This window comes from Zootoca vivipara, chromosome 12 (genome assembly GCF_965207765.1).
Source record: "Zootoca vivipara chromosome 12, rZooViv2.hap1.1, whole genome shotgun sequence".
NCBI lineage: Eukaryota > Metazoa > Chordata > Lepidosauria > Squamata > Lacertidae > Zootoca > Zootoca vivipara.
Genome location: NC_142595.1, coordinates 47291216 through 47306352, shown reverse-complemented (window position 1 = coordinate 47306352; position 15137 = coordinate 47291216). Strand labels below are relative to the sequence as shown.

General features: G+C 44.9%; 1 gene segment (V, D, J or C); it reads right to left on the bottom strand.

Moving 5' to 3' along the window:
• Positions 1-3883: 3883 nt before the first annotated feature.
• LOC118078115 (Ig mu chain C region-like) lies at positions 3884-15053 on the bottom strand. The segment is given in 5 exon segments: positions 3884-4482; positions 6389-6724; positions 8318-8641; positions 9457-9753; positions 14851-15053. Coding segments are annotated over 2 exon segments (426 nt in total).
• Between the last annotated feature and the right edge of the window lie 84 nt (positions 15054-15137).

The window sequence follows — 15137 nt, the reverse complement described above, 5'->3', positions numbered from 1 at the left end:
GTCATCAGTATCCACGATCACATCTAGGTAAGCTTTGGATGATACATGCAGATCAGATTCTTCTGTAGTTTAGAAACATGGGGAGGTCTCAGTGTAGCCAAGCGACACAGGGGACAAAACTGGGTTACATAAAGAGTGTGAGGAACTGCGGAAAAGATACTTAGGGAGACAAGAGAATTCTTTTTTGGGACAGATATTGATGGTGGTGGGTAACAGGTGGTGTTGAGAAAAGGCAAGGGGCGCTGATGTAGTGAAGGATTGGAATGGTAGCCTGCTGCACCGAGGGGCATCAAATATTGTGAATGGTTTACTGTCTCTTCCTTTGGTTGTGCTGGCAGCATGATGCTGATTTTGCCTACATCTAATATGCAATTAGGGACCCAGCTGGCGCTGTGGGTTAAACCACAGAGCCTAGGGCTTGCTGATCAGAAGGTCAGCGGTTCGAATCCCTGTGACGGGGTGAGCTCCCGTTGCTTGGTCCCAGCTCCTGCCAACCTAGCAGTTTGAAAGCAGATCAAAAATGCAAGTAGATAAATAGGAACCGCTACAGCGGGAAGGTAAACGGCGTTTTCATATGCTGCTCTGGTTTGCCAAAAGCGGCTTTGCCATGCTGGCCACATGACCTGGAAGCTGTACGCCGGCTCCCTCGGCCAATAATGCGAGATGAGCACCGCAACCCCAGAGTCGGTCACAACTGGACCTAATGGTCAGGGGTCCCTTTACCTTTTTAATATGCAATTAACGCAAAGAGCTGAGCTCATGTTGATGGAGCCATAAATCTTTTAGGAGTTCTGTATGGCACGGCCTGCTTGCTGAAGGGAGTCTTATTCAACATGATGCTCTCTTAACCACGAAGAGCCCTCAGGAATTTTGCAATAACTGCCCACCCAGCCTGCGTGAGTTTTGTGTTGTTCTTGACAAAACATTGTACACAGGATTGCATATTGTATTGTATTGTACAGTAAGTTGCAAGCGTATCCTGTCATACTGAACCTACATCTTTAAAGTAGTATACAGCTTTAACAAACCATCAGTGTACATTAAGGATTGTGCTGGTCCCAGGGATTATCCAAGAGGGAAAGTTCAAGTCCAGTCTGTAGGTCGAAGGTTCAGGCAGAGACAGTCCAAAGAAGCAGAAGCTGGGACCAGGACAGGGCAGGGCAGGGTGTCAGGTGAGGTCAGGAACAGGTACAAAGGCCAGGAACTAAGGCGAGTCAGGAGCGCAGCCAGGGAGACGATGCAGGAAAGCAAGGCAGGTCGAAGGCAGAAACACTGGCAGGGTCTGGCAACCAACAATGTTGCTCCCGCAACCTAGGGCGGGGTTTGGCCACCTTTTATCTAGACCGGGGTAACGGGCGGCCCTGATCCCCTGGCGACTCACTCCCTCGCCTTGCCTGGAGCTGAGCACTCCTCCTGCGAGTACTCAGGTCTCTCCTTCTGTCAGCCCTGAGTCTCTGCAGCTCGGTGGGTTACTGGACTGAGGAGCCACTTCAGCCCCAGCCGGCAGTGGGCCAGCTGCTGGTGACGACCCGGCTGCTGGTGACAAGGTATCCCCTGCATCTGGAACCAAGGCAGGTTCAGGCCCCAGACTCAGCTCAGCTGATGCTCATTGCAGGGGAAGCTGAGCAGACTGAGGCTCCTCAGGATCAGGCCCCAAACTCAGTTCAGCCCATCGGGCTGAGGGTCCCAGGCAGAGGGTCTGGTGCAGGTTGTGAGTCCCAGGCCATCACAAGGATAAAATACAATGGTACCTCAGATTACAGACGCTTCAGGTTACAGACTCCACTAACCCAGAAATAGCACCTCAGGTTAAGAACTTTGCTTCAGGATGAGAACAGAAATCGCACGGTGGCGGCAGCGGGAGGCCCCATTAGCTAAAGTGGTACCTCAGGTTAAGAACAGTTTCAGGTTAAGAACTGACTTCCAGAACGAATTAAGTTCTTAACCCGAGGTACCACTGTATATGGGAGGAGATGTCTCAACTGTGAGACACATTTATAAGAGTATTTCTTACCGGTATGAATCGAAGATGGGTATTATTTGGAATTTTCTAACCAATGATTTTCCTCAGAGCATGGATGCCCATCTTCCCAAAATAGCATTCCATTTAGCATTCTGTGTAATGCTTACAGACCTACAAATGGCCTCACATGAGTATCTCAGCTGTCATCAGTACTGTATGTGTGGCAAAATGAGAGAGAAAGTAGCTTGCCCAAAGCCACACTGCTATACTGTACGTGATTTGAGTAGAACAAACAACTCCAGCTACCCGAGGCAAGTGTCTGTGGGAAAAGGATGCTCCTGCTCCAGGAGCACTATCCAATTTAACCAGACTCCATATATGAAAGGAACCTAAGCATGAAAAGCACTCGTCCTCCCAAAAGATATTCCTTTGGGCTGCACCTGAACACCAACCAGTACTGAATAAATCAAAGTGCTCTCCTGGGCTCCACATTCTGCTGTGGCTGAGATGCTGCTGATGTTGTTTTTGGCTTTCTACAGCCTACCAGTACCAAGAAGAATTGGGAAATTGTTATGAGTGAGGAGGACAACTTTTGCTGAATGTGAATGAAAGTATTGGCCTAGTTTTTTTCACAGTCTTGCCTTCCTTAGTGTTGTTTGCAAGAGTGGAAAGGAGGTATGACACTATACCGCCAAACAGACATGTGTGTGTCCCCAGCCTTGTTTATCTTCCTAACTCCTGATATGCTAGAGGCAACTGCAATAAACTTTTGGAAACTCCCCCCCCCCCAATGACAGTGCTTGCTGTCCTGAGACAGTGACTATGGAAAAGAAAATCCTTTGTAAGATCTGCCATGGATTTGTTTTTTTTTGAGGGGGAGCAGATGGTGGGAAGGCAGGAACAATATATTCTATCTTCAGGGAATAGCAGCACCTCTGGGTCCCTCTAATCTTTTCTGTAGTCCTGTGAGTGCCTACATCTCTCTCTAAGGATAGTGGAAGATTTGACCTGGCCAAGGATTCTGAAGATCTGAGTTTGTGTGTGTGTGTGTGTGTGTGTGTGTGTGTGTGTGTGTCTGAATGATTTCAAGAAATTAGTTCATATCAATATTTCTGATTTAAACATAGTAAGAATAATAGAAGAAGACGTCTGCAGGATCAGGCCAAAGGCCTATTTAGTCTAGTATTCTGTTCTCCCAGTGGTCAACTGGATGCATTTGGGAAGCCCATGAGCAGGACTTGAATGCAACAGTGGTTCCCAGCAATTGGTATTCAGAGGCAGATTGCCTCCAATAGTGGAGGTGGAATATTATTATTATTATTATTATTATTATTATTATTATTATTATTATTATTACCCTGCCCATTTGGCTGGGTTTCCACAGCCACTCTGGGGAACATAGCCATTGTAGGTAGTAGCCATTGTCAATGATAACAAAAGCAACCATAACCTTTTTTATTTATTTTGTGCCTTATGTTTATATGCCTTGCTTGTTAATGAAGCTCTAGATCAGGCATCCCCGAACTTCGGCCCTCCAGATGTTTTGGACTACAATTCCCATCTTTCCTGACCACTGGTCCTGTTAGCTAGGGATCATGGGAGTTGTAGGCCAAAACATCTGGAGGGCCGCAGTTTGAGGATGCCTGCTCTAGATTCTTCCATCATGAGGCACCTAATGGACAAAGTGATTTCTGGAAACAGTAAGTCCTGCAAACACAGTCATGGAAGTTTGGGGGTCTAATGCTTCTATCATCCTCTGAAAATTCCAGATCATATTTGAGAAGATGCTCTGGGTGGAAGCTTAATTTCCCATCCAATTCAAAGGGGGGTATAGACCTCATCTCACGTTTGTGTGACTGGGGATTAACAGTAACTCCCTTATCACCATTTCTAACCACAAGACAGAATTATCTTCTTATGTTTGGATAAACTTTCTTTATTTCAAACTATTGCTTTACTTCAAAGAGATGTGGCCAGTTAATTCTACAACATTTAGGGTACATCACCCCTCTTTTCCTCCACAAAAAGGCCAATAATTAAACAAATGGAGACGCAAGAAGGGAAGGCAGATGCTGGCAGAATTAGGAAGCTGTGAAAGATCTGCAGGAGGCTTGAGAAGAATGGTTATTGGCAAGTGCTGGCGGTGTCGGAGAGCACGAGGGAGACGTTGACAATGGTTGGTTTACCCGTATTCTTGTCTATGGTCTTCTGAGACGTCTGGAGGGGCAACATCTCATGCCCTACCACACAAGTGTAAGCAGTTCCAGAATTCCACTCTTCTGCGTTGACGTTCAGCATGCTATAGGCATAATACTGCTTGGGTGTCTTAGACTCCTGGGTGGCTGTGTTGGTGAAGTATTCGGAAGCATCCACGGGCTCACCATTCCGCAGCCATTTGACAAAGAACTCACTAGGGGAGAAATCTTTCATCAAACAAGTGACGGTGGCTGTTTCCTGCAGAGCCAGCTGATCCGGAGGAGGAGGAAGGATGTAGATATGTGGAGCAGAGGGGTTGCCATCTGGAAGGATAAAGGAGGGAGGATGAAGAGAATATAAAATGCATTTTTTTAAAAAAAGTACATTGCTAATCATCTGTTTCCTTCCTTTCTTAACCATGACCTCATTTGTATGGTTTGAGAGAGTCAGATGAAGACATAAGATGAATGGAAGAAGACTTCTAGCAGGTGACCTGGACATTGACCAAAAATGATCAGATGCAATGGCTTTCTAAATCTGGATTTTTATTAAAGATTGTGATGACATGGTCCACTGCTCTGTGTGGGCATGTATGTAAAAAGAGTGGAAGCGCATAAGAGAGACAAAATAAAAAAATTCCTTCCAGTAGCACCTTAGAGACCAACTAAGTTTGTCATGCACACTGAGACAGAGAGACTATGGCTTACGTTCCCACTAAGCAAATGCAGACACATTCATCTCTTCATTGCTAAGGTGGGCTTAGAATGGGAGCTTCATCTACTCTAAGAGCAGTTTCGTATAATTTATGACCCATTAAGCCACATGGACAATACCAAGGATTTCTGACAGCCTGCTAGGGGCTAAATTGTAGTTCTGTTTTTGTTGTCTGTCTGAAAAAGGCACATTAAATGTCACAAAATACATGGCTGGTGGGTTGTCTTTGCCTTCATGGGCACAGCTTGTGCCTAAACTGAAGGCCACAAATACAGTTTCTATGCTGCAAATTAGTGGGACCTGAAATTTGTAAACAGAAGGGGTGAAATATTTTTGCTTTGGAAGTTGGAAACCCACATTTGAATTTCTTAAAGTTCACACTGGTTAGCCTCAGTCAGACCATTGTAACTCAGTTTGGTCTACCTTATTAAACATCCAGTGCAATAAAAGGAACTATGAAAATAATAAGTATGATTTTAAAAAAGTACTAACTGGAATTAAAGCAATTGAAATGGAGACATCTTTAGGCCTGCCAAAGGCTTACACTCAGGTATCAAATCAGCCATTCCCAAAATGCTACTCTCCTGATATTTTGGACTATGAAACATATCTGCTCTATTTAGCATGACCAATAGTCAAAGATGATAGACATTTTAGTCCAGAATAGATGGAGGCCACCAGGTAGGGGGAAATCTATACTTAATGATTGTTAGGGCAGAACAAAACTATTCTGAACACTTTCGTCAAGAAACCAGAGGCCTTCTTACTTGGGACAATGGGGGATGATATCCCCAAGAAAGATGTTGTTTTCTTTTTGCATGCCACAACAGCAGCAAGAATAGTATTGGCAAAGAATTGGAAGAATAAAGAATTACCAACTGTGGATGAATGGCAGAAGAAGTTGATAGAATATATGGAACTGTCTGAGTTGACGGGGAGACTTCGGGATCGGAGTGAAGAAGCAGTGGAAGAAGATTGGAAGAAATTTAAAATTTATTTGAAAAATAAGCACGTAATAGATTGATTTAATGATAGTGAGGGAGATACAAGGAGGTTGTAGATAATACAAGGGTTTGAAAATATGTATTGTTAGAAGATAAAGATATTTTAATTAAGAAGTAAGATATAGACTGAGTGTTTAAAGGATAAAATATAATAGATGTAGTAAAATGATAATATTGAAGCAAATTTAGAATTTATATAAGATTCAGAACTTACTAAATATGAAATATAAAGAAGCGCAGCAGGATGTGGGAGAGGAAGTCAATAGATTAGAAATAAGGTTTATAAGTAAGAATTTTTGTTTTGCATTTTTTGTATTTTGCATTTTTTGTGTGTTTTGTATTTCCTTTTTGTGTTTTGTATTTTGTATGTTTTTGTTGTTTGAAAAAATCTTTAATAGATACATTTTTTTAAAAAAACTATTCTGAGCCTTCTGGAAAGCCAAAGACCTAAAAAAAGTGACATTGAGGGTTGTTAGCCATTTTTGTAGGATGATGTAAAATAGACACCTACCTTGAGGCTTGCGCAGGGATCTGACTTCCATTGAGGGAAATAAAGCTGGGTGAATAATTTTGCATTTGAAAGTTTCCCCTTTGTTCCACTCATCTGCACACACCGTAGCTACTGCATCCTTGAATAGCAGCCCACTGCTCTCTTGTTCTTGGGAGGGTTTAAGGATAGTCTCTAGGGGTTTGTCATCATCTGCTCGTGTCCAGGTGACATTCAGCTCCTTAAGATCTTGGTCATCAGGTATGTTCGAAATTCTGCAGGTCAGAATGGCCGTCTTGGTTTGGAAAATATCAGCAAAGGAAGGCTGGATGGTCTCAACCTTGACAGGGACAGGAAGATCTAAAAAGAAGTAAGAAGAGCATTCAGTTGCACAGTAGGCCAACTTCTATTGGCACCTCAAAACCCATTCACCCTTAATTCCAAACAAATATTGCGGGTTCTCCTTCATGGAGAGCACGTGTTGCGGTGCGGGCCTAACAAACTACCCCTGAGTTGCTGGGGTGGCGGCTATGAGTTGGCCACCGTTCTGATTGGACCCAGGCTGTTGTTGGCGAGAAAAGCATGTTTCAATTTCTGAGGGACAGCCAGGGATATAAAAGGCAAGCACGTGATTTGTTCCTCCTCTTGGCTGCGTTCTTCGGATCACCCACCCTCCCTCCCTCCCTCCCTCCCTCTGTTTAGGCCACTGTGTTGACCTTGCTGTGCCTATCATGGGGTCGTCTGCTTGGCATGGGCCTGGTAGGAATTTTTTCCATTTGGCTGATTGGCTGGTGCCATCTGGTTTTTGCCTACTGCATAGCAAATAGTCACAACTTGTAAGGTTGGCGGTTAGGCATTGGTTATTTGGGTTGTATGAGGGGTATTGTTGACTGTGTTGGCCCCTCAAGTTAATGCCTGAGTGTTGGGGAAATTCCGGTCAGGAATACAGGGGCTCGATATGCAGTGTCCGTAACCTCTGGTTGGGGGCAAGGGCCGTGCGAGAGCCCCTGGGAGCCTGAGGGGAGAGGGGAGGGCCAACGCACCTGCCTCCCTGTCTCTCCCTGTAGGGTTTCTCCTTGTTGACAAGGCTAGTTTAGTTATGTCCTTAGGGGACAGTTGGAGAACCAATGCCTACGCAACCACTTACATATTTTGTATTTTAATAAAGTTGTGGCTAAATTCATGCCAAAAACCCAAAACAAAAATTCTGTCTGTGGTGTGAATTCTTTTGAGGGGTGGTTTTGGGGGACCTCAACACGCAAATGATTCAAACATCCAATGTACACAAGAGTTCTATTTTTTATGGCCAATTGAAATTGAGAATTTCCCCATCCTTTGTGTGCACCACATAGACGGGAGAAGGTCTTGTAGATGGGAGTCCCTGCCAGCAGCTGCACAAGTCTGTTTCCTTAGTGATCCACTGATCTGCCAGATCTAGTGTTTCTACACTGTGCTTTTGTAAAACGCTAAATACACAAAGTCTTCATTAGGGGAAATATTTAAAAAAAAAAACAAGGAGATTTTGTTTCTTTTTTGTCTATAAAAATAATGTCAGCATTGGCTCAGTAGAAAAGAATGGGGGCAATGACTACCATAATATCTCACGTAACACTGAAAACAAGGTTGGATCTACCCCAGCAGTATCCTAGAATATGCTGAAAGATACTGTTGCTGCAGTATGTGTCTTCAGACTTTGCCCTAGAATCTGTTTAGGTAAGATAATTCAGTATTCTAGAGCAAGTCCACCTCTGGTTTAGCCTGTAGGCATGTATAGATTCTGATGAAATCCTAGATGAGTTTTAGCGAATAAACTTGAATCTCTGCCATGTTAGTCAACAAATATTCCCAGAATGCAACCAAATATATCAAGTGCTTCTTCCTGAGGACAAAATTAGATCTGCCCCTGTTGCGCTGGAACGGCAAACCAGTTTCCGGATGGAGTTTTCAACTTACTGCCACAAATAAGGGGTTTGCTGATGTTCCTAATCCCATTGAATTTCTCGTTGAACACGTTGCAGGAAAACTTCTTGCCGTTGTCCCAGTCGCTCTTGGTGACTGTTAGCTCACTCCTCAGGCTGTGACTGCATTTTGAGGTTGAAATGGTAGTGGGGCCATCAGATTCAAGAACTGCTTCATCCCTCAGCCACTGGAGTGTGGTTTTCTGAGTGTGCAGATTAATAGCATTGCAGGTGATGGTGGCATTTAAGGGGGACCCCACAAAATCCGTTAGGCGTGGTGCGCTGATGATAATGTCAGGTGGAGCGGTCGGGTTCAGTGCTTGAGAAGGAAGGAAAACAGTGCAAAGTAACGGTTTCATCGCAGATGAATCCAGCAACCCAAAGGTAAGATATACAACTGGAGGTATTCCTATGTGGAGAGATCTGCAGACCAAATTCATGAGGTTGTCTTCTAGCAGATTGAGTGCCTGGCCCACTCTAGAGAAGCCTTCTCACATTAAATAAACTGGAGCGGGTCTTCATTTGGGGCAAACCAAATGTGAGTTGGGTTCAGCCAGCAAAGGCAGGGCGCAGCCTCAGAACAAATTTAAGAGTAAAAACAGAGCAGGTAAAGAGTTTGTTTCCCATGCTACGGGGTAATCATATGCTAGGGCTCATACAAACTTCTGCTTGTCCCACTGCTTCCCCCCAGGAAAACCCAATCTTTGCTGCTGAATAGGAGGAAACATCAGTCAGGTTTTCGTTGAATTGACATTTGCTCCAATTCAGCAGTGAAGAGCGACTTTTCTCTGGGAATGCAGTTGGGACAAAAGGAAAATTGCTTGGACCAATGCTTTCTAGACATGGGAGAAGGGGAAGGGGAAAGAACCACTATTCCTCATCTCAAATCAAGGGCAAGCTCCTCTCCCCTTAAAATAAATTAATAAATATCCAATGCAGGAATGTCTTAGTTCTGAACTGGACTTACATAATTGTTCATTGTGTCAAGACGATAAAATGACGTATAGCACTTTAGTTAATTGGATGCAAGATACATACTTAATGCTTATCTCCTGGTTTGTGTTGCTGTTGGCTGCTGGGTAATGTTGCTTTTTGAAAGAAAGAAAGAAAGAAAAGACAAATAAATTCACTTACGCTGACGAACCACTCGTACTGTCCTGTTTGTCGCATAGTGAGCAGCCGTGCAATAAAAGGGAACGAAATTCTTCCAAGCAGCACCAGAAATAACTGCCTGGGAGCTTACGATGAAAGCCCCATTGGAACTGATTGAAGGAAATTTCTTAATCTCGATGGTCCCGCCGTTGGCATTGCTCCAGGAGAAATTGACTGGGTCAGGCAGGAAACCCTTGGCCAAACACCCAATGGTGATTTTTGCATCAATGCACTCAGAAGACGGATTAAGTGGGAAAACGGTGGGGGCAACTGGAGAAACTGTGGGAGAGAAGAAAAGGAAAGGATGGAGTGTTTTTTGGAAGATGTAGAATCTTCAGCTGAGATTGGTTATCTGAAAGGCAATGAACCATTGATTTGTAGAGAAAGAAACATTAAAGTATGTTTGCTATTCCTGAGATGAGTTACTCTGATGCTGTTTTTTGACTACAAGAGGCATGTTTCAGGGTCCTGAGGTACCAGCTTATTTCTGTTTTTAGTTCTCAACTGCTCAACAGCTTCTTGGTCTTCATTGTTAATATGGAATATTGGGGGGGGGGCTTGGTCTGCTTTACAGGATTGTCAGAGAGTTTCTCATGACTTTCATGTAGGACAAGGCAAAAAATGTGGTACCTTTCAGATATTGCAAGATTACGAATCCCACCATTGGGCATGTCAGCTGGGAATGATGAGAACTGAGGCCTACCAACATCTGAAGGGCACCACACTGGCTACTCTTAATGTATATTAAGAGTATATAATCTTTCTTATTTTCTTTCTAGCGGACCATTCAGGAGGGCAGTGAAATTGAAGTGTCCACAGACCATGCTGAGACTCCCAGCTATAAAGAAAAGTCTGTAACTCAGGTGATAAACAAACAGAAAACGGAAAAAGGACTGAAATAGCACCTGCCCCCCCCCCACTCCAAAGAGCATTGCAAGGACTAAGAACGTTCGCAGAATGTCTTTTATTTAGAGAATTCTGACCCCCTTCAAGCTCAAAGAAATAATGATAAGGTTTGTAGACAAAGTGCTCCTCTGATTCTAACCCATCACTTCCAGCTACACAGCAGGTAAAGTCTCTAGTGGGCTAAAACACCCTGGGTTGTTCATGTGCAATGGGAAAACCAGTTTCTTCAGCCTCACTATGCTTAAGTATTTGTGCTTTTTTTCAATTTTTCCAATGCCACCTATTCTCTTGGAATGTTTGAGAACCTCCTGGTAGCTGGTAGCGGGGATTCAGGCATGCGATGTGCATCTTTACAGGATGAGCTTTAAGCCAAGGTTGTTGGCTTATGAAAGGTGATGTTGTGTACATCAGGGAAGACTGAAGTTTACGCTGGGGTCTTAAAGGTGCTTGATGTTGGAGTGTTGGAGTTAATAAATTTGTGCCTGCAGATGAAAAGCCAAGTCACGGCTGATTAAGTGTAAATGCTTGCATCTACAGCTCGATGGTCATGAACTCAACAACCTGTGCTGCAAATGACTCAGCCCATGCGAGAGTCTAACTAGCCTTGTGTTTGTAAGAAGTAGTGTGACTTGCTGGAAGCTAACATTCCTGTGTCGGATCTCTGGTGGAAAGTGTTTTTCCTGGAAAGACTTTAGTTGCTCTATCCTGAGAGGCAGGCAGAGGCAGGATCACTTTATACTTGTACATAGTTGTTCTTTTAGCTGTCAGTAAAAATATATTGTTGCTGCCCTTACTGAACTGCCTGGCATATTTTTTCTGCAAACCATGTCCTGGGTTCAATTGCACACTTCGCTGGTGTGCTGAGTGCACTCTGCCCATGGCTCAACAGAATAAAGACTCAAGCGATGCTGTTGCTGACATTCCCTAAACCTCCACCCCAGCCCACTATGTCCACAATCCTTGGGTTTATTTACTCACAAGATTCACTTACGCCACATGTGCCCGCTTGACCCACATGTGCCCGCTTGACCTATTACACTCATTCTGCAGTTGTAAAAAACACATTTAAAATTGGCATCGGACTCCCTTCCTATTGACAGCAGACAGATGCCGTTGCTTTGTAATCTTCATCTAGTAAGAGCTTGACATAGTGCAGCCTCTGAAACAAACTCAGCCCCTGGCTCCCTTCTGTTGATCTGCACCAGGTAAGTATTAATATTCAGGCCTCAGCTTTCCTCTGGTCTTTTCCTCACGGCTCTCTTTTCAACTCATTTTCCTCTAGCTCAGGCACCCCCAAACTTCGGCCCTCCAGAAGCTTTGGACTACAATTCCCATCTTCCCCAACCACTGGTCCTGTTAGCTAGGGATCATGGGAGTTGTAGGCCAAAACATCTGGAGGGCCGCAGTTTGGGGATGCCTGCTCTAGCTCAACAGCAAAAATCAACTCCTCACTTTATAACCTGCAGCCAATCCGAGTCTGCCATCGCCCAGACCAATCAGAATGAACTTACCTAATACTCCTCCTAATCAGTGCTGTTATTATTATTTTTAGAAAAAGAGGTGCAAGAACTTGTTCTCTTAGAACGGCAAAGGCACCCACCTGAAAGGTATCAGAACTGAGTTCCAGCTGAAAAAACAGTCCTGTTCTGAATACATCCTCTTCTCTCAGAGTCTGTCCCCATGTATTTACTTCTAAACGGGCTTGCGGCATAGTAATAATACAAGTCCTTGTGCTTCAACAGTCACAGGATCTCAGAATATATTTTCCTTTCAAAACATATACACAAAGGTCTGAAGATGTGTCCCAAGAGGCACACTTTTTTCATCCCCAAACTCTCCCATGCAATGTACGAAGGGATTTTAAAACACTTTTCATGCTGTACTACTGAAATCTATTTCGGTGAGCAGTATCTTGTGCACTTAGCAGCCAAATGCTTGGAAGAACAGTGCACAGTCCCCTCTGCTGTTTTGGGCCCCAGAGGACCAGCAGAAACCTTGCCAAGAGGGGAATTGGCTGTGATGCTTGCTCACCTCCTAGCTAAGCATTAAATCTCTGGGGTTACTGAGTGAGTTACAGAGCTCAGGTGTCCCACAACCTTTTCAGGGTTGGTACTGAAGGCTGTGTGTCTCTTGGCTGAGTGTGCCAAGCTTTGGGGAGGCTGAGACATGACCAGTTGCTCCTCTTGGCCTTCCTGATGCCATTCATCTCCCTTCTCAGATAAGCATCCCAGACTCAATGGAGAGAATCCCCAAATAGGACTGGAATACACTCCTGGGCTGAAAGTCGCCGCCAGTCTGTGTAGGCAATACTGAGCTAGATGGACTAAGTGGTCTGACTCAGTATAAGGCTGCTTCCTGTATTCCTAGGACACCCTGAATTGCTCTATGTGCAAAGCAATAGGTTTCTGAGCTGGGGGATCTCAGGTGGAGTTCATCTTGAGGCATTGGGGGCTTTCTGTAGGAGCCCCTTTGAATGAGACACTGGGATTCTGTTAAACTCCTTGGCTCACAAAAAAGCTCCCTTTTGTTCATAACAGACACAAACAGCCAAATTTGCTGCTTAGTTGCTGGAGACACCAAAAGATAGGATAAGGGCAGCATTTGGGAGTGAACCAGCTATGCTAGCTAAATCAAGGCTACAACTCCCTCTTAGTAGGCGTGTAGGCTTCAGAACGTTGCCTATGGAAGCATTTTTAGTAAGCAGCAAAGGGCCTACCGAGGGCTGGCACGTCGAGGTGCAGGAGGAGAAAGTGGTACCCAATGGGTTTTTGCCAGCTATCCTCTGCAGATGTATGGGGGCTCTGTATGTATTCTTTGTATGTAAATCCATAAAAAGTCTTGCCGGACAATGCCCAGTGTTCAGATTTTGGGAAATATCCCGCTGAATCAGTTAGTTTGCGCAAACTAATAAACGCTGGTCTCTCTCTCTCTCTCTCTCTCTCTCTCTCTCTTCTCTCTCTCTCTCTCTCTCTCTCTCTCTCTCTCTCTCTCTCTCTCTCCTCTGGCTCCTGAGTCTCATTGGCAAGATCCAGGAAGAACAGGGGTTTTTTTACTGCAGAAACCTGAGTTTCATGCAACTATCCCAGCTGTATGGTGGGATTGGAGGTGTGGGAAACCTCTCTGCACTTTCCCAGCTCTTGCAAAGTTAGCTTAAGGCCTATCCAAAGCAGTGCTTTGGGGAGAGGGGTAAGGAGCACCTAGTGTTTTTCAGTGGGCTGAATGGAAAGGCAAGGCTGAGCTTCCATTAACTGTGGTGAGGGAAAGAAGCGGGTTGCTACCTTATAGATTTACTGAAAGTTACTACTGAGCTCAGATCTTGCATGCCTGCCAGTACCATTGCAGGCTGTAGTTCAGGTGCCGCCTTTGCACTCTCTGCCTTTACTGAAGCCAGGAGACACACATCTCTCCTAGCTGAGTGTTTGATTTCAAGGAGGCTGGATACCCCAGCTCTCCTTCAGTCCTCCTACCAGCCTGGGAGTTGGATGGTGCCCTTCTCTGAAGCCCAGCGCTTAGCTTGAAAGCTTTTTCACCCCAGCCGAGCACAGAGCTTTGGAGAAGAGAAGGGTATCATCCCAGTACAGTGGTAGTTCTTAGCCTCTGCACATTTGAGCGTGGGCCCAACACTTCCCAAGGTGCCCATCAGCTCGGGTGTAGCTGCTGTAGATCCAAATGGCTTGCGTGATACTCAGCTGAGCACTGAGATCCTAGGAGCTTACCCCATGATTGTTCCCAAGGCACGGCTGAGCTGAAGCCTTCCCGAGCTCAGCAATGAGCTTCAGAAAGACACTGGCTTCTCCCCCAACCTCTGCACTATCTGCAATAGTCTAAATAGCTTGCATTTATCCCGGCTCAGAAACCAGTTACAGAGAAGCTATGGTGATGCCAGGAGAATTTCAGCAAAAAACCACCCAGCCCTCTGATACGGAGCCAAAAGAACTGGTGCATCGCAAGGTTGTATGCTTCAGGGAAGCTAGGTGGATTTTAGGACACTCCATTATTTCCAAAGCCACAGCCAAGGGGGGAGGAGAGCACTACCCACCTTTTCCCTAGGTGAGCACTAGGCTTTAGAGAGCCTCTGGTTGCTCTCCTACAGATGCTGCTGCTGTTTGAAAGGTTTGGTGCTGTTTCCGCTAAGCAGTGAGTGACTACCAGAGCAGCTAGAAGGGTGCTAGGTGCTTTCCTAACATTCCAAAGCTGCAAAGGATCAGGGAGCCACAAAGCTCTTGCGTACGCCACCCCCAGCTGAGCACTGGATACTAGAGAGGTTCCAACTGCTTTTCTTGCAGCAGTGCCAAGCTCAGAAGGCTATTTCTCCAGTTACTCTCCACAGTCTCTCTTATGCTCAGCAGGCAGGTGGCAATAAGCAAGCCTTAAAATAGGAAGCAATAATCAATGCGACACACCAGAACTCAAGTGGAAATACTAGTATTTATGCTCAAGCCTATTATAAAAAAGTTCCCTTCAACTTACCCCACCAAAGGCTGCCATTAAATGGTTGAGGCAGCCAGGTTCAAGCCACCACGGACTGTTTCTTTGTGAAAGTCATCTCTGCTGTATGAAGCCTTCAGAGTTTTCCCTAATGTTCACAGAAACTGCCCCCCCCCCCAAAGAAAATTGTAGCTAGTGATGTCCTTGGGACTAACATGACACTTTGAAAACAGATGCAGTACATTGTTGTGGTTGAGAGATGTCTGGGTTAGGGGCTATAATTGGAATCCCAAAGTGCCCACGTGAAAGTTTGGCTCAGAGAGAACTTC